Raw genomic sequence first — 19,885 nt, 5'->3', positions numbered from 1 at the left:
ACAGATAAGCAAAACATGGTGTTTCTTTTAACAAAGTACTTCTCAGCAATATAAAGATGCAAACTGCTGAATTATGCAACAACATAGATGAATCTCAAAAACATCTTGCTAGTTAAAATAGACACAAAAGACTACACATTATATGATTCCATTTGTACAAAATTTCTAGAAAAGGCTAAACTATAAGGACAGAAAGCAGGTAACTGCTTGCCTGAGTTGTGGAAGGGACCAAAGGCAGACTGTAAACTGGCATGAGGGAACTTTTCCAGTGAAGGAAGTATTTTAAAATTGTATTTTGGTGGTGGTTGCACAACTGTAAAAGTTAGCTAAAATTCATTGAACTTTACTCTCAAAATGGATGAAATTACACTTCCATAAAACTGTTAAAAAGAAATTCAAGGGACTTCCCTGGTGGTACAGTGGTTAAGAATCCGCCTGCCAATGCAGGAGACATGGGTTCGATCCCTGCTCCAGGAAGATCCCACATGCCAAGGAGCAACTAAGCACGTGTGGCACAACTATTGAGCCCATGTGCCATAATTATTGAAGCCCATGCGCTTGGAGCCCATGCTCTGCAACAAGAAGCCACCACAATGAGGAGCCCATGCACCATGATGAAGAATAGCCCCTGCTCTCTGCAACTAGAGAAAGCCCGTGTGCAGCAATGAAGAACCAATGCATCCAGTAAATAAATAAATTTATTAAAAAAAAAAAATTCAAAATAAATTGAAACTAGAGATTCATATCTGCTGCTTTCTAGTCTGGTTCTCACTTTCTTTTTTAAAAGTTAGTTTTTTGTAAAAATAACCTGTGTTGATCGTTGGAAGACAATTCTCCATGGATCTGTCATGTTTCTGCACATCTTGCAAGCAAGTATCTGGCTTTCTTTTGTTCCAGGCTGTCTTTTCAGGGATGTTTGAAGATAGAGAAAGTGCCTCCCTCCAGGGCAAAGGCAGGCACACCCCCTCTCTAGTATAATAAAGAGACCATCTGCCTCTGGAGCAAAAAGCATGCATGCTTACTGCTCATTATAAAACATTCAGGTTCCCTAAGCTCAAAGTACCACTCTTGTAATGCAACCCAGTGTATATGCAGGTGTCACCTGGCCCTCTTCATGTTGCCCTGTGGGAACTGGGAGTTGTCAAACCTGTGAAGAATATGCTGATACTCTGGCTTCTGCTATTGCTGTGAGTAGTAAAGTCCTTAAACTCTGACCCAGGAGTCCCATGTCTTGTCAGCATCCATGAAACTGTAGCAGGTTAACTTGTTAGCTTATAAGCAGGGTAAAATTGCTGACCTTTCAGTTTTTTAGTGTGTATGGTAAACTCTACATAACATAAAGTTTACCATTTTAGACATTTTTGAGTACACAGTTTAGTGGCATTAAACACATTTACACTGTTGTGCGACCATCAGCACTACCCATCTCCACAACTTTTTCATCATCTTAAATTGAAACTCTACCCATTAAACACTACCTACTCATTCCCCTTTCCCCAAGCCCGTGGTAACCACTATTCTACTTTCTGTCTCTATGAACTTAACTATTCCAGGTACCTCGTATAAGTGGAATCATACAATAATTGTCCTTTTGTGTCTGATATATTTCACTTAGCATGATGTCTTCAAGGTTCATTCATGTTGTGAGCATGAATCAGGATCTCATTCCTTTTTAAGGCTGAATAATGTCCATTATATGCCTTCACAGTTCTTGACACTAATTATTAAAAAAACACAAGCAGAGGAAGAGGGTTTGGATAAGCAAGGTGATGGTTCTTATGATGAGGGAGGGAATTAAAAGAGGAGAGAGAGATAGGGCAGCTGGTAAAGAATAGAAATTGATTCCATTTCTGCAGCCACACGTGGAGCATGCCACAGAAAAGCCAAGGCCACTGTGGAATTACGCATCTGCTTCCTGGTAGCCTAGAGTCTAGTCTAGGGGACAGGGTGATAGGTAGGGATCTGAGCAGAGGGTGGGGCCTTATCCACCCCCCGTGCCAGTGCTGCACATTACAGGGTTGTCCTTTTTCAGGATCAGCTGTCAGCCCCAGCAGTTCTCCCCCATCCCTAGCCTGAGTGGGAGCACACATGGGCCCCTTATAGCCTGTAGGTCCTGATGTAAGACATTGACTGCATGGACTTAATTTGGCCATTCCCTGGGTACAGGGAAGATTAGACTAGATCTAATTTTAGACCTAGATCTAGTTCATCTAGTTTAGATCGAGCTCATTTAATAACTAGATGTGATTTGGCTTCTGCTAAGAGTCCTAGGTGCCCTCCTTTAGCCCTTTGCAACCATCACCTTTCCCCTCTGTGTTGCTTCCCACTGCTCTCCTCATAATAAATCTGAGACTCTGGCCCATCACACAAAGACTTAACTAATTAGATGCTGAAACATCTTTCTGGATAATTTCCAGTATAATAGGGATTTAAATTCATAAAATGACACTCTAAGGAGAGAGCATTTCAGACGTGAGTTAGCAGGTAGAAGCAGAATTCTTGGAGTAAGGAGGATTTATTTTATGCCCCTCAAAATTGCTCCACATAGGATGTTGATAATCAGCTTACAAAGCAGGCAAGAAAAGGACAGCCACTTTTTGGATTGATAGCACAGTTATTCGGGCTAGAAAACACCTTAGAGACTATCTGGTTGAACCCTTTATTTTATAGATGAGAAAATGGAGCTTCAGAGAGGGGAAGTAATTTTTTAAAGTCACTCAGTGAACAACAGGACTAGATACCAAACGCCAACATACAGATATATTTTCTTTTAATTAGGCAACTCTGAGATAAGAAGGATACAATTAAATTACCACTTAAAAGAGCTCACCGAATAATCTAGTTAAGCTTTGCCTTCTGTTAAAAGCATTTATTGGTATTGGCAAAATTGCTTCGAATTTAGAAATTCTTGACCATAGGGCCTGTGTCAGTCATTTTATGTCTCTGTACCTAGCATGTGTTTTGCATAATAGGTGAACATTGAATGATATATTAGATTTGCTCCTTTAATTCCTATCTTCTAAAGGAAAAGGATCCTTTTGGTTTTGCTTTGTACATATATAACAAGCAATCACATCTTTCTTATATGCTGTACTCATCATTTCATCTACCACATCATTTATTTATTTATTTATTGGCTGCACTGGGTCTTAGTTGTGATATGTGGGATCTTTGCTGAGGCAGGCAGGCTCTTCATTGCTTTATGTAGGCCTCTCTCCAGTTGTAGCCTAGTTGCAGTGGTGCTCAGGCTTTTCTCTAGTTCTAGCGTGTGGGTTTCTTTTTTTTCTCTCCTGTCTCTAGTTGTGGCACGCGGGCTCCAGGACATGTGGGCTCTGTAGTTTGCGGCACGCGAGCGTTCTTGGGGCGCATGAGCTCAGTAGTTGTGGTGCACAGGCCTAGTTGCCCCCATGGCATGTGGGATCCTGGCTCCCCTACCAGGGATCAAACTGCATCTCCTGCATTGGAAGGCGGACTCTCCACCACTGGACCACCAGGGAAGTCCACCTATCACATTGTACCATAGTTATTCTTAAGTAATTTTTGTCTTGCCAACTACAAGTGGCTACTTTGATAGTATGAGTTAGTCACCTCCGGACCCTAGGGCACAGCACAGGGCCTGACACATTAGTGGGTTTTCAATAAATGCTTTATGAATTAAACTGAATAAATAGAGGTCTTTCTTTTTCTGTATTATTGACACGGGTTTTATTTGTTAATTAACCTGCCCCCCCAGCAACTTAAATAAACTTTCTTTTTTAAAAAATAAATTTATTTATTTGTTTATTTATTTATTTATTGGCTGCACTGAGTCTTCGTTGCTGCACATGGCTTTCTCTAGTTGCAGTGAGTGGGGTCTACTCTTCGTTGCGGTGCACAGGCTTCTCATTGCTGTGGCTTCTCTTGCTGTGGAGCACTGGCTCTAGGTGTGCAGCCTTCAGTAGTTGCAGCAAACAGGCTCAGTAGTTGTAGCTCGCAGGCTCTAGAGCGCAGGCTCAGTAGTTGTGGTGCATGGGCTTAGTTGCTCTGCAGCATGTGGGATCTTCCTGGACCAGGGATCGAACCCATGTACTCTGCATTGGTAGGGGATTCTTAACCACTGTGCCACCAGGGAAGCCCCATTAAATAAACTTTCTTGATTTCAGTTGGAATTTAGTTTTTGTTTCCATTTTTGGTTTTTTTTAACATTATTTCTAAAGAATATTTGTTTATTCCCTCATGTATAGAAAAGTGATTTGCTACTGTTTCCTATTCTACAATAAAACAAAAATTGCTAGGCAGCTAAATATAATTTATACATTTATTTTGGCTTTTAGGATACACTACAGTTAAACTCACCACTTCACACTTATAAAAATATTAAAACCCTTACCCAGTTACTTTGAAGAAGAGGGTTTATCTACTTTAAAATTGCTTTCTTAAAAAACTAATTGTAATTCTGAAAGCAAATATTTTTGAAATTTCCAGACTTGTATAGTTACACACTTTTTAAAAAGTATTTTGCATTAGATGGTTTTCTGGGAAATTTGAAATTAACAGCAGATTAGCATTCCACTAAGTTTTCAGAATAATTATGCATCTATAAGGGCATCATGATTAACTCAGATTAATTAACTGATTATACATCTATACGGGAATTTGATTAAATCACGATTGATTTGTCAAAGCCCAACTAAAGTTTTCTTTTCTTTTTTTTTAAATTTAATTTAATTTATTTATTTATTATTTTTTGGGGGGTACACCAAGTTCAATCACCTGTTTTTTTACACATATCCCCATATTCCCTTCCTCCCTTGACTCCCCCCCACCCTCCCTCGAGTCCCCCCCACCCTCCCCGTCCCAGTCCTCTAAGGCATCATCCATCCTCGAGTTCAACTGACTTTAGTTTTATTATGTAGTACACCACAGTAAGTAGTTTATTATCTGGATATTTATATTTTGGATAAATACATTGCTGGAAAAGGCTGAATCCAGATGATGCTATAGCAGAAACATCACTTAGGAGACTTGGTTGGGTCTAACTTATACTTCTTTTGCCAAATATTATCGTACATTTGTTTGAAATAGACTATTTGACTTTCACTGGGATCTGGAGTGTAAATGAATAAACGATATTTTTGTTTTTCCACAAGTGTGTGTGGACACCTCTCATTTTGTGTTCTTAACAGGGATCAAAGTTCAGTAAATATTTTAATGGGTTGATATTTGTAGCCAGTAAATCTTGACCTAATAGTTGTCTGTTACATCGGAAATATAACTAAGACTTTTTGGTAAGAGTTCTTACTTCAAGTGGACTTTATTGGCATATGGCACAGCCTATCTATCTATCTATATCTGTCTGTCTGTCTATCTATCTATCTATCTGTTTATCTATCTATCTATGTGTCTGTCTGTCTATCTATCTATCTACACATCTATCTACCTACCTACCTACCTATCTATGTAAATATTTATCTATCTGCACGCACACACACGTATACACACACACAGAGTTAAATGATTGTAAGGCAGTATAGTATGATATATAGGAGCCTGAGCTTTCTGTAGAACAGACCTAGGTTTGAATTTTCTGTCACATTCTAGTTGTGTGACTTTAAGAATATTTATCCCTCTAAACTTAATTTTATAATCCATGAAATGTTTTTATGTGTGTGATGATCAAATAAAATACTGTAAAGCAGTTAGCATTATTAATACTTGGCATATAGCAAATGCTTATTAAATATTAGCTAGTATTATGATGAGTTATGTTTCTTATTTTTGCTTATTTTTCCTCTTTCTGTTTCAAGGAGATTTGAAGCAACTTACCATGCTCTCTAGAGAAATGGCTCACTGGGAACCATTCCAATGGCTGGTGGATAAAACTCGGAAGAACCATACCCATTCTGTATTGGATGTTTAAAGAGCAAATGGATACTTGGGGAACATAAAGCTTGGAAAATTCTCCTGTGGCTTCCAGACAGCGAAAATGTCCATATGCACATTAACTAGAAGTGCATTTAGATAAACAAATGTTGGGTTGAATTTTATCAGTACTAAGTGGAATACATTCTTTTATATATATTGATTGGGTAGCTCAAAGCTGACCCTCAGTTATGAGTGGAGACCTATATTGCACTTGAAAGACCATTTGAAAATACCTAGTTTCTTATAGACAAAGTGTCATTGGAGGGAGGATAAGGCAATCCGTTATCATCAAGAAAGGAATTGTAAAGTTGGCTACAATATTGGGTCTCTTCAATATTTTAATAGATACAAGTGGATCTGTATTTAGCTGATGTAATATCATATCAGAACATAACCTTCTCAGTACATATAATCTGAACAATGAACTTTAAATTATTACCATCAGCAACAATAGTTGACATCTACCTGAGTCTTCATTTGTGGCAATCACCAAGTTAAGTGCCTTCTCTGCATTATCACATTGATCTCCACAGCAGTCCCATAATTTGGATGTTATTGTCCCCATCTTATAGAGAAAGAAAATGAAACTTAAGGAGAAATAAGCTGCTTAGAGTTACCTGGCTATTAAGTGCCATCAATGGCCTGAAATCTAGGTCTGGTCTGAGTCCAAAGTGCAGGCTCCCGCCTCCAGGTTATACCGCCTCTGAATTTGTGACATAGTCTAAAAACAAAGAAAGAGAATCTCTTGTTAGATAGACTGACCCTATTCTGACTTTAGGAAAGATAAGACTTGTTGCTTCTTAAAGGCTCTAGTTAATGAATAGGGAGTCAAAGATTCAAACTTGAAGCTATGATCTACTTTGTAAATTTTCCTGAAATGAGAGAAACGATGTCTGTGTATTTTCAAGCAAAATCTCTACCACATGTGACCCATTTCTTACTTGCTTGCCTCTAGATAGCCTCGTGTTCTTTCTTCACCTTGTGTCCTTTAAATGTATTTTACATGGGTTATGAACAGCACATCCAGAACCATATCTCGGCATTAAAATTCCATGAAGTCCACTTTGGGAATCAGATTACTACACCTATTTTTAGCTCTCAACACAAACCACTCTTTCCATTACACTTTTAACTCTCCTGTGATAAAATGATATTGAAAATAGCTCTTATAGCAAAAAAAGAAAAAAATCCTACATTTGGTTTAATCAGGCCAGAACCATTGACTGGCATTCATGTAATTACATTACTGAGGCAGCTACCTGCCAGGGCCTCCCTCTTCCTCTCAGTTTGGGACTACCCTCCCCATTTGCTGCTATATTTATCTGCCCTCTTGGCCATAAAAGGCTGGCTGTGTGGCTCTGACATTCTACTGCCTGACCACAAGCATTATTTTTGAACTGGCCCCCAGGGTCCTGTCTTTAGCATTGCCTCTTAACTTTTTCTTGGATTCAGCCTACGTGGGTTTTTCATTCTCTCATCCAGCTCCACAGTCACATCGGAACATTTCCACCACCATCACTCCTTTGGAAACTGGTAAGTGTGACCTTCAGGCAGAAGAATGCACTTGATATTTTATGTACTCAACAGCACTGCGGTGTGTGTGGTTTCTTTCTATCGTCTGAGCTCAGCAGTTTTCTCGAAGAGATGTCAGAATAGCAGAGAAATAGGAAAGTGGAGCTCCGGGGAAGGAAAACGAGCATCAGGGTGCCCGTTTGTGCTGGCACAGCTCTTCTGTCAGATCAGTGAATTCTTTGAAAATTAAGCTACTGCTCTTGGAACTATAAAAAGATAATAGCTGCCTCAGATAGAAATGTAAGTGTGAGTCAAGCACTCTTTCCAAGTTACAGTTCAATGGTTTGGTTGAAATCTGGAATGGGTGAGGTAACAGGAAACTGTGTGTTTTCTATCCTCCATATGCCTGCAATACTCCCTGATTACAAATTAGATCAAAAGGAGTAAATTAACTCTGAAGTCACTAGTTTCTATTTCAGTGATTTTGCTTCGACAGTGCCATGTGGATAAATGTAAGGGTGCGCTGTTGTATTTCTCATTGGAAAACGGCTAGGCAATATTTCAGAGGTGACAGATCCTCACATTATAATCCTAAAGTTAATATTTTCTGTGAACAATTTTCATCAGCTTTTGGCCTCTAATGCCTGCACAAAAGTATCATGTCACAATTACAACTGTGCAGTTACTGTTTCTTCCTAAATTCCCAAATTATTTTCAGAAAGAAAACACAGGTCTTAAAGGAATGAAAGACAACTGAACCATCCTTCCTCCCAGCCCACTCTAGCTGTCATGTGTGGGGGATAATCCTCACTTACTTGATGAAAAGAAGGTAGTTGTACCTTCGTTCCAGAGGTCAGAGCTGTGACAACCAGCTCTGTTGACATAAGGCCAAAGCCTGTTTACTTGTAATATATTATCTCCGTGCTTGGAATATTAAGTATTATTAAAAATAAATATATTTGAGGAAAATAGAAATAAAGAGAATGCAAAATAGAATTGAAGCAAGACATTTAAAGATTTTATTTCCTGAAAATGATAGCATTTCAAGTTATTTGGATTCTGAATTTAGCTTATAATATAATACACAGGAAGGTCATTCATTATGTATTAGGACATCATTCAAATAACATTTGCTGTGTTGCAGGGTAGTGTGTATCATTACATAAACTTATTTAATATCTTTATAAATGCCTAATATCATATACTTCTATACTAATATATTCAACCCTTTTGTTTTATAAAAATCTATCTAGTAATTATTCATCACACCTGATCGTTATTCTCTATATTTTAGAACAGAAAATTCCAATCTATTTAAGGGTTGAAGGAAAGTTGCTTGCTAGTAGCTATTTTTTTCCTCTTGGGAAATGCCATGTAGACTGATATCTTCCATGAGCCCTAACATAAATATTTCTGGAGTGAAGTTTGCTGGATTTTCTTCTCGAGGGAGTACATGCTGACTTTTTAGTTTAAATGAAAAGTAAATTTATTTTTTTAATTTTAATTTTAAAGTGAAAAACTTTATTAGGTGTTGAAATAAAAACAGAAAAAATGAAAAAGTTCTCCACACAATGCATTTAAAATCCATTGAAATATTATTCTCTACCTGTCCTTAAAATCACTCCTATCTTCTAAGCCAAGCATGTCTCAAACTTCCGTGTACATTGGGAACACTTTGAGAAATTACATAGAATTCAGTCTTCTGTTCCTCACCTCACCAAAGATCCTCATTTATTAAGTCTGAGGTTTGCCTTGGGAATCTGCAGGACTAGTGACAAGAAAGCATAAAGTAATAATAAGGGGGAAACAGCTTTTCAGTTCATCTTAGAAACTGTTATATTTATCTCATTGTTTTTAATGGAATTGACTTGAAGAGCAAGCCTGTCTTGTACTTTAAAAGGCTTTCTAAAAAGTAGATTTAAACTTGACAAAAAATGTGACAAGTTTAGAAGGAGTCAGTCCTCATTTAGAATATTTTAAAAAGACTTGAAATAGATTACAACTAATTTCACTTGTAAAAAATTTAGGACATGCACAAAAGCATTAAAAATGGAAGAGGCCCCCTCTTCCATAAAACTACTACTTCATCCAGGGTTGTCGGTATGGCTGATAGGTTTCTGTCAGTGAATGAATTATTCAAGAAAGATAATGCAACCTGAAGTCTTCCCTCCCTATGCTCAGCAAACCTATCTTTGACTTTCAGTAGGACTGTTAGCTCAAGTTCACAATGCAGACTGGTTACACTGATGACTGACTTTCTTGATTCTTTATGTGGAGGACTAGAAGCCTTCATATTTTTAATGAGGAGCAAATAATTGTTCTAGCTTGATACTATACCTTTTTGAAGTGTTTTGAGATTTGAGAGAGCTTGTTATACGACAATATAAGCATCCTCCAGGGACTTTCATTCTCACCTTTTTTTTTTGCATTGAATAGCATCTAAGTGCTGGTGAATCCCAAAGGAATACTTCCATCCTGGACCTTTACCCTGTACTTCAGAGTCACATATCCAGCTTCCCACTTAATCTCTCCACTTGGGTGTCTAGCAAGTATCTCAAATTAAAATGTCTCAAACCAGTCTCCTGTTCTTCCATTCTGAACTGCTGTTTTCTTACAATCCTGGCTTATCTCATTTAATAGTAGCTTTAGTCTTCCAGTTTCTCAGGCAAAATCCTCGGAGCCATCTCTCACTCCTCTCTTTCACACCCTAATCCAGAACTTTCAGTAAATGCTATTGGTTCTACCTGCAAAACATGCAGAGTCCGATCACTTCTCACACTTCCAATGCTGCCACTATAATCTCTAGCCTGGACTACTGCAGTGGCCTTTATATTAATTTGCTAGGGCTGCCGTAACAAAGTACCATAGACTTCTGTGGCTTAAACAGCAGAAACTTATCTTCTCACAATTCTGGAAATCTGAGATCTATGTCAGCTGGGTTGGTTTTTCTAAGGCCTCCCTCCCTGGCTTGTAGATGGTCATCTTCTTATGTCTTCACACAGTCTTCCCTCTGTATATGTACACATCCATGCCCTAATTTCCTCTTATAGGGATGCCAATCATGTTTTGGATTAGAACCTATCCTAATGACCTCAATTTAACCTCATTTCTTCTGTAAAGATCCTATCGCTAAATATAGTCACATTCTGAAGTACTGAAGATTAGGACTTCTACATATGAATTTTTAGGGGGATACAGCTCAACCCATAACAGCTTCTAACTGGTCTCCTGGCTTTCACTCTTGTCCCTCAACGGTCTATTCTCAGACTCAGCAAGAATGATTCTCAGCTTAGAACCTTCCAATGACTCCTTAGCCCTTTCAGAGTAAGAGTCAAAGTCCTTACAGTCACCTAGAGGATGCTATACCACCTCTCTGACATCATCTTCTATACTTCTCCCTGTACCCCCTCACTCTATGCAGCTTCATCAGCCTATTTGCCATTCCTGGAGTACAACAGGTAGGCTCATACCCCAGTGCCTTTGCAATGGTCTTCCATCCAGAACACTTCCTCCCAGATATTTGCATGCTCAGATATCACTTTCATGCCCAGTCACCATCATCATCCCTGATGATGCTGTTGAAATTGCATCCCATCCCACTTTCTTGTTTTATTATTCTCTATAGCATTTAGCAGGTTCTTACATACTTTACACTTTCTTTATTTTCTCTATTTGTCTATCTTCTGCAATAGAATATTAGGTTCTATGTAGGGTTATCAGATCAGGGATTTTGTTTGTTTCATTCATCTCTGTATTTCCTGTGCTGGAATAGTACCAGGCTCAAAACAGGTGCTCAGTAATTGTTTGTTGAATGAAAACCGCATTGGCCAGGCACACACTGTCCATCATTACATATTCTCTCAGATGAAGCCCCTGTCAGAATGAAATGCCAGAAAATTAGAAATATATGTTATGAAAGGTCTAAGGAAAAAGAACAATAGGGAAACTCTGTAAAGATCTCCTAGGTATTTAAAAAAAAAAAGATAAAGAAGGTGGCACAATGATAGGAGGGGGTACATCTAGGCTATGAAGCAAAGAGTTTATTGAGTAACCAGCTAAACTAATCTTCACATCAGTTTCCATTTACTCTTTGGGGGAGAAAAAAAGAGTGTATTAATTTTTACACATTGGTTTAGATGTTCTGTAGAGTTTGTTCCTTAAGAGCTCACCCCAAAACTGTTGCTTTCTTGTAGATTGCCAGGTTCCCTGGGGGCACATGATGTCTCTGCCGTTTTATCAGAAACTTCACCAGCACTATGATCGCAGCTACCGAAACAGGGACCTTCGCACCACCATGAGCCAGTACCAGCAGGAGAAGAAAAGCTCAGCCATCTACACCCACGGCTCCACCGCCTACAGCAGCCGCTCCTCTGCTGCCCACCGCCAGGAGTCAGAGGGCTTCACCCAAGCATCTGCCGCATCCTACCAGCAGCGGGCCTCCCAGGCCTCTGAGTTCGCCCTCTCATCTGCAGTCAGTCGGAAGGCGGCCTCAGCCTACGACTATGGCTACTCCCACAGGTATGTCCAAAGCAGCCTTACAAATTTAGGGCAAAGCTGCATTCTCTGAATAACCTCCCCATGTCACATTTTCTTTTCTTCTTAAACCTGGCAGCCCTACCTTTAAATCTGGTGTGGCATGAGGCAATATGTTTGGGAGGCCTGGGACTTATGTCTGCGATTTCCCTTTACCTTCCTTCTCTGAGTTTCACAAAGAGCTTCAGAGCCACCCTGGGGTGTCTTGCTTGACTTGCCAACTGCGATATTGCTAGAAGCAGAGAAATTTTGCCACCAGTCGTGTTCAACATTCAGCAGCAACAGAGCTGGGAAATCTCATTTCAATACTCACAGCCTGTTTCCTGGCCCTCAGAACGTTTCGACTTAGATGAGAGTAGAATTCAAAATTCACAGACCACAGGAGTCCAAACTACAGCAGAGATGTGTTCTATTCTTTCGATATCTGAAAGCCAATATTAAAATTCCGAGCTGTTATTCAAGGAGCCAATATTTTCTTTAGCTGGGGCATTTTATAAAAACATGGCCCTATCTCAGTGAGCCTAAGAATACCAGGAGCAAACCTGTATTCTGACAAAATTAGATTTATCACCCCATTGCATTGAAAGAGACCACACACCCAAGGAAAAGAGAAAGTTTGAGGAGGATTCTAGGAAGAGTGGAGTTTAGATGCAGGTCTGGTCTGAAAAGTGAATCCAGGGTCCTGTTGCTTTGGAAACAGTCAAGTTGAGGCAAATGAGGACTGTTGTATCTAGATACCTCTTATGTGGAGCTCAGCACCTGCGCTGGGAACTGAGGCTGTTTCTCTGTGTCAACAGCAACGGAGGTCCTCCAAGCAATATCTCATTCTTACTGATAAAATTTCAAACAGCAAGCCTACTGATAGCCTTTGATATTAGAGAAGAAAGTTTCTCGGTGAGCCTGTAGTCACTCAAAGGAGGAGGTTATCACAACCCTCTATTGCAGCAGGGTCCCCGGGAGAAACGTTTCCTGTGAACCTTGAGGTTGGTTTCTCAGTGTTTGTTGTTCCAGCCCGATGGATGCTGGGCAGATACTTACTTCCTCGGTTCAAGACAATTTTTATTTTCTCAATGTCCAGAGCGAAATGTGTCATGGGGATTAAAACACACTTGCAAGATTCATGTGATTTTATTAAACATCTGTCTATAGTCCACAGAAAGAATTGCTGAACGTCGAAACGTAAAAATTCCTGGGCTATGTGGTCAGTAACCACCTGCTGCCTCAAAACTCCTCCATCTGGCATAAAACAGATAGAATTTTAAGTCTTACAAAATTTAGTCCACAAAATATCTGTTAGGGCAACTGGAGAAGGTGCTTATTTCTGTGAATTAAAAAAGTTATTGAGGAAATAATACGGTGGTTTGTGTGAACAGAAGTGAGGACGGTTTCTGAAGGCAGAAAATCCTGAATTCCTATGGATTTAAGCAGCACCTGATCCACAGCTGTGATTCTTGGGCACTGACATTGACCCCCCTGGAGCTTCTGCATGTTCAGTACCAGAACCTCTGGGGTTTACCTGGAATGTGTGATGGCAACATTCTGAAGTTCCACTTAAAATGGAACAGGATCGTTTTGCAATCTCACCTTCATGGGTCATGTGCTCCATGGGATATTCATAAGGACCTCGAATTGGCTGCAAATATGGAAATATTATCAGTGAGGAGATGAATTCATTTCTTTTAGCTCTTGTTTCAAATGACCTGCCTTCCAAAGGAAATAGCAATGAGCACCATGCTATGTGACAGTATCATTGCGTTCTCCTGAAGAATGTTCCATACATAGGTTCCAGAATCTCATTTAGGAAAGCAGCTGTCTTGTAATAGGATTACATTTTAAATATCCATTTTCCTGGTCTGTCTGTGCTGAGTCTATAGAAAATGTAGAAAATGGGTATTTTTATTACCATACAGTTGTTGAGGTAACTCCTTGTGTACTTATTTCAATCCTCCCATGCTTTAGAGTCTATAGAGTTTTACAGATTTGTAATTCAAAGATAGTTTTACTTTTTCAACTCTATTGCTAAATTTTGTTAAAATTATTTTAATTTTATAAAAATTCTTCTTTTAACCACAGATGCAATATTCATATTTATTTACAATCTGATAAATTATATCTAACATTAGTAATTGAAATTTTGAGCATCTTTATATTTTATCCAGAAAACATTTGCTCTATATTATCTTTGGAAGAGTTAGCCATTTTCACTATAAAGAGCCTTAGGTAAGCTTTATGTAGGAAGTAGAACTGTAATTATTTTTCTATACTTGACCTCACATCTTGTTCCTTCTTGCTATATAAGTATTTATGCAGGGAAGTAGGTATTTATTAATGGCTTGCTGTGTTTGAACAACTCCACTTCTTAGTGGAAATGTGGACCTAGAAACAAGAAAGGGAAGAAGATAATATTTTTTCCTTTGTGTAATGCAATGTAAAAGAAAAGAAAGCTAACCTAATCCCAGGGGTATTTTAGTTTTTCTTTTTTTAGACCTAGAGCTAACAGGTGCAGATAATATTCTTTGAATATTTTAAAATCTTCATAATTCCTTTAGGTTGTATTTTAGCTTTTTCAAAATGGATCAACTTTTCCCTGCTAAATGAAGTCTTTCTCTTTGGGTTGTGGAGAGTGTTATTAATTAAAACTTGTGTAGTGTTGGAAATGCAATTCTGTGGAGTGTATATGAACACCAGGCTTGGTCTGTTTTTAGCCTCTGCTTTGTAGTTAGATGTTCAGTACTAAAGTGGAAACTATGGAGATTTATATGCTCAGAGCTTGGCTGACCTCAGTTAAGCCTTAAGAACAATGGCTTGTTCAGTGTCAGTGTGGTTTTAGCTCAGATCGGTTACCAATTGCATTCTGAGCCAAGGGTTATAAAATAAATTCTGGAAGGCTTATTCTAAATGCCTTTGTTCTTAGTCACAGTGAGGAAAAGAAAAAAACTAAATTAAACATAGTAATTCAGGAAAACAAAATGATACAAGACTATTGTTTTATGTTAGTAATTCACAAATACTATTAGAGATTAAAGGAGAAATGGTACTCATGACCACTTTGCAACCATTAGGCAAGGGTTCTTAGCCTCTGTCCATGAATAGGTTTCAACAGAGTTTTGGATGATCTAAAATTATATGCAAAATTAGGTGCGCAGATGAGAATTTTCTTTTTTCTTTTTTCTTTTTGTTGAGGAGAACCCTAGCTTTCATCAGATTCTCAGAGAACTCTGTGATTCAACAAAGGTCACAACCACTGCACTAGAAAGTCTACATATAAATATCAGACAGCCCAGTGTGTGACCTGTGGATTCCTTTTTAGGGCTAATATTATAGGGAATTAGAATGAAATAAGGCAGTTGTTTACAGGGAATGTGGTATTATGGAAATCAGGGTACCATCCTTTCTTTTGAATAAGCTTAATCACACATTAAGATGGGAGTAATAAAAAAATATTTTGTTATACTTGATAAGTAGGAATGAATAACTTCAAGAAACCAGAGAACAACACAGCACAGTTCTTGGGTGATGAACCCTCTGTGGTAACAGTAAACATCTGATTGTCTGATTCTAAACAGATTAAAATCCAGCCCATATGATGCAATTCAGCATAGCATTCTCTATACCACTTTACAATAACCCTGAGAATTAGAAATTATTATCCTCACTTTAAAAATGAAAGAACTGGAGACCAAAGAGATTAAATGAATGTTCTTCCTTACACTAAGAAATGATGGAATAGTGACTTGAACCCCCCCCATCCTACCCCAAGACCCCCACCCTCTCCACAAGTTCCCAGTGCCAGTTAGAGTCAGCTAACTCCCCCGACCACGTGGCCACCAGATTCTTCTTGAAGCATCAATGTGTAGTTTTGCATTATGCTTCCTTTTCTTCTCCTGCTTCTTCTGGACAAACCAAGATTTACATCGGGGAACAATAGGTAGAAACAATAGATAAAAAATCCTGGGGGCATTCATGAATGCCAAACCTGCAACCTTATAGACTCTTTAACTGTCACTTAGACTCAGACCTGGAGACTCACAAGGTTTCTAGAAGACACCAGTTTGGGAATGCGAAAACTGAAGCATGAGTGGCTTGCCCTGGGCACCCTGCCTAACTTTAAAGTGTGCCCCTCACCTACACTCATGTCACATTGATCAAGTCCCCTCCATTGTTACCCAGATCATAACTTCTTTTGAAATTGCTAGACATTGCAAAGAACATGCTAATGCTCAAACCTGTTGTAATTCACACAGAAGATACCAGTGCTAAAAACAGAGACCACAAAACACAAAGCCCTGTCTTTTATTGATGGGTCTGATTACAGCAGGGACTGTGGGTGACCCAAATACTTGCTCCTTTTCCCACCCCTGTGTGGTTTCAAAGATGCTACCGAAGAAACCTACTGCCTTGTGGACATTTGTGTATCTTGATCTCAGCTATGGGTATTGGATTAGTGTCCATTTTCTATATCTCCATTTCTAGATGTTATAACGTAATGGCAAGTGGATAGTCTTTGGGGTCAAACAAGCCTGTACTTACTTGCAATTAGGCTTGTGACTGCATAAGCTAGTAAACTCTCAGTTTCTTCATCTATAAAATGAGGAAAATGATTGTTCTTCATGCTGACAGCCCTAAAAGAGATAATCATGTAAGGTGTGTCGTGTAATAGCGGGCACATAGGGACCATTTAGTGAAGTTTAGCTATTGTTGTTCGTTTATTCAATAAATATTAACTGAGTGCCTCCTGAGTATGTGCTAGGCATTGCTGTAGGTGCTTGGGATAAATTACTGAATAAAACTGACAAAGATTTCTGCCCTCTTGGAACATATATTTTAGCATGGAGAGATAGGTCATAAACAATAAATATAATAAAAAGGACACAATTTTATATCATGTTAAAAGGTAATAAATGTTATGGAAGCAATAAAAAATAGAATAGGGTAAGAGGGATTAAGATATGGCCTCTTCTCTAAAAAAAGATTTAACTATTATATATAAGGATAAGGCACCATAGTTTCTGGGTAGCAAATACAACATTCAGGGATTTGTCTTCCAGAATTTAAGTACCAAGAAAATGATGTCATATTACTTCCTATATGATAGGAGAAGGTGAAGGGAAGATCTAGGAAAGCAGAAAGCCAGTTACTCTTTTTTCCCCAGAAATGGACAGGTTTATTACCAGTTACTTCTTTGAAAGGCAGTTGATCTGTATTCTGAATCCCCAAAACAAACTCTGAGTCCAAAGAGAGTAGCCTTCACCATGCATCAATTTCTGACTCTCAGCACTGTAAACCTGCAGCTTGTTTGCAGAGAGAGAACTAGGTATATCACTCCTGGTAATACTAGTTTCATACAATTGGCAATTTGTAGATCCAAAGAACTGTGGAATGTTAAAGCAGGAAGAGACCCAAAGCTCATCTAATTTAAGCCCCTCCTTCCACAGATAACATACACTGAGGCCCAGAAAGACGTGATTCATTCTCTGCTTCATTTGCTTTGTTCTACATTGAAAATAGTATTCATCAGGCTCTTTTGCAAGTTAAATTCAAGTTTAGATAATACAAGATACCCCCAGAATGGCATTAATCTTCCATAGGCAGGTGAATCAGGCTGTGAGAAGGAAGACATGTGCCCTAACAGAGTAGGAATAGAATGAGTAGCCAAAGGTGGGAGGAACACCTCTGAACGTTTCACCTCTGAACACCTCCTTGTGTTCAGAGGTGAAACATTAGCTCTGGCCAGGGCTGGCCAAGCAGTGGGTATAACTGAGCTTCCCTGCAGAGATCTCTGGGCTTGGGAGCCCAAGGGAGCCATTGCTGCAGACTTGATGAAACAGGAGAAAGCAGGAACACCTCAGAGGAGGAAGGTAACTTTCATGCAACGTCCTCAGAGTGGGGTGGAATGTGGGCTTCAGGGCTGCCTTGTAAATAAGTTAATAAGACTGACTTTTACCAGCCCTGGACAATCTTCAGTCCACAGACCTATACTCTATAATAAGGCATCTCCTGATACTGTGGACAAGTGTCCTGCATAGTATAACATCTAGGAAATATGGAATAGACTCTCACTTCTTAGGCCATTCTCAGTCAGGTTAAATTAATTTCTAAAGTGGCCAGAAATGGATAAAAACTGAAGGGTATATGTAATAAGAACCATAAAAGATTTGTCTCTTAGTGTTTTCATCCACTGCCTTTTCTAGAACACATGACTGTTCTAATATTCATGTGAGAAGTGGTTCAGACACCATGATATTTGCTTTTACATCATAGCTATACATTAGCTGTGGCAAATCACTGAAAAGGAGAGTAAAATGTTACTTGTCAGTGCAAATTTAAATAATGGAAAAATAAGGCAATAAATAGAAGGAAAAAATTGTGGTTATATTCCTATTTAAGTAACTAAAAACTTTCTAAAACTAAAAATGAGGTATTTTTTATGGCTGAGAAACCGAAATGGAGCGGGGAAAAGAAAAAAGGTAAGTGTAAGGTAAATATGCAAAGAAAGAGGAAGGCCAAGGGATGGTTATTTATTATGACACTACATGTCAGTAAATTTCAAGGATGATGTTGATTAAATTAAATTCATGCTTGTATCTTATAAGAAGCTTTTTCTGGGAAGCGTATTAGTAAGGGAAAAGAAAAAAGACTTAAAGGCTCCTACTTATCCACTCACTTTGATGTTCTCCTGAAACTTCCTTAAGTGTTTAGGTTGGGAAACAGAAGAGTCAAAATGTCAGTAGAAATTGTTGAGGCTGACACGATACCCATATCAAAGGAGGAGCGTAGGACGAAGCTGCTGTACATCAAATATAGGTCCAAAACAACCTTTTCATAAAAGCCCAGGGAAGGTATGGTCTTTCCAGTTTTGCAATAGGGAGAAGTGAGGCTTAGAGAAAAGTAGAAATGAGAAAAGAGACTGCAAACTCCAAGTGCTTGTTCCTGACCCTCCAGGGGTGGTCTGAAGATGAAAGAGATGGACCCTGAGATCCCCAGAAGCCCAGAGGTGGGGGTGCTGACTAAATGACCAAAACAGCCAAGATGGACAGTTTCTAGAAGCTGACCCATAGTTCAGTAAAACCACTGCCTTTTCCTCCCTTCTGGGAAACAGCTGAGCATTTTGTTTATATGCAGCTGTGCTAGGTCGTAAATCTATATGAAGAGGCAGTTTTAAAGGAAAATTGTTAAAATGATAAAAATGAGTTCAGCTCTTTTGTGGCCACTCAGTAAAGTCTAATGGCAAGACATAAATAAGTCAGCAATGAAAATGGAGCTTCTATTTTCAAGCTTTTGCACCTACCTCTGTATCATCTTGGGATGACCTACCCATCTTTCAATGTCCAGCTCTTCCACAAAGGATTCCCTGATGACTCCAGAGAGAAATTTTCTCCAAGCCTGTGAATTCCACTTTTGTTTCCTCTAATCTTTCTGCTTATCTGTCTGCCTTCCTTCTGTCCTTCCATCCTTTCTTCCTTGACTTACGTAATTCAACACATCAGGACTGGTAACATTTACTCCCCTACTAAATAGTAAATCTCTCAGAAAACAGAAGTCTTTAATATTTCTAATTTATCTTCATGCCCCCCTCCTACCCCAGCATCAAGCATGGTATTGTGCACACAGTGGATACTAAATCCTTTTTCTGTTGAATAAATGAAATTATTACAGAAAGACGAGACATTCTGTTTGAAGTCAACCTTCTCTTGTACCTTCTGAAATATAAGCTGGGCTGTATGCTAAGTTTATGTTTCACATTACAAGAAACTACTCAACTCTTTTCCAAAGCAGCTATATGGTTTTACATTCACATACTAAGGTACAAGGATTCCAGTTTATCCACATTATTTATTTTCTGTCTTATTTTTTTATAGCCATTCTTTTGGGTGTGTAGTGGGGTCTCATTGTGGGTTTACCTTGCACTTACTTAGTGGCTAATGGGGTTGACCAT

At 38.8% G+C, this 19,885-nt stretch overlaps 1 protein-coding gene and 1 long non-coding RNA gene across 3 annotated transcripts in view; one reads left to right on the top strand and one right to left on the bottom strand.

Moving 5' to 3' along the window:
- Positions 1–3,804: 3,804 nt before the first annotated feature.
- LOC130831316 (uncharacterized) lies at positions 3,805–6,901 on the bottom strand. The gene is made up of 3 exons (XR_009048030.1): positions 6,846–6,901; positions 6,522–6,625; positions 3,805–4,070 (listed from the first exon to the last, which is right to left on the bottom strand). It is a non-coding gene; the product is annotated as an uncharacterized LOC130831316 (long non-coding RNA).
- Positions 6,902–7,113: 212 nt separating this feature from the next.
- The window catches only part of MYOM1 (myomesin 1), a 132,033-nt gene continuing 119,261 nt past the window's right edge, over positions 7,114–19,885 (top strand). Inside the window, exons 1-2 of one of the 2 annotated variants that reach the window (XM_057699304.1) lie at positions 7,114–7,437; positions 11,610–11,934. In XM_057699304.1, the coding sequence (XP_057555287.1) occupies positions 11,633–11,934 (302 nt within the window). In that variant the 5' untranslated portion in view covers positions 7,114–7,437; positions 11,610–11,632. The remainder of the gene's footprint in view (positions 7,438–11,609; positions 11,935–19,885) is intronic. The other variant, XM_057699303.1, reaches the window with a different exon arrangement.

Source organism: Hippopotamus amphibius, chromosome 11 (genome assembly GCF_030028045.1).
Source record: "Hippopotamus amphibius kiboko isolate mHipAmp2 chromosome 11, mHipAmp2.hap2, whole genome shotgun sequence".
NCBI classification, from domain to species: Eukaryota; Metazoa; Chordata; class Mammalia; order Artiodactyla; family Hippopotamidae; genus Hippopotamus; species Hippopotamus amphibius.
The sequence above is the reverse complement of the archived record's forward strand: the minus strand, read 5'-3'. Positions and strand labels throughout refer to the sequence as shown.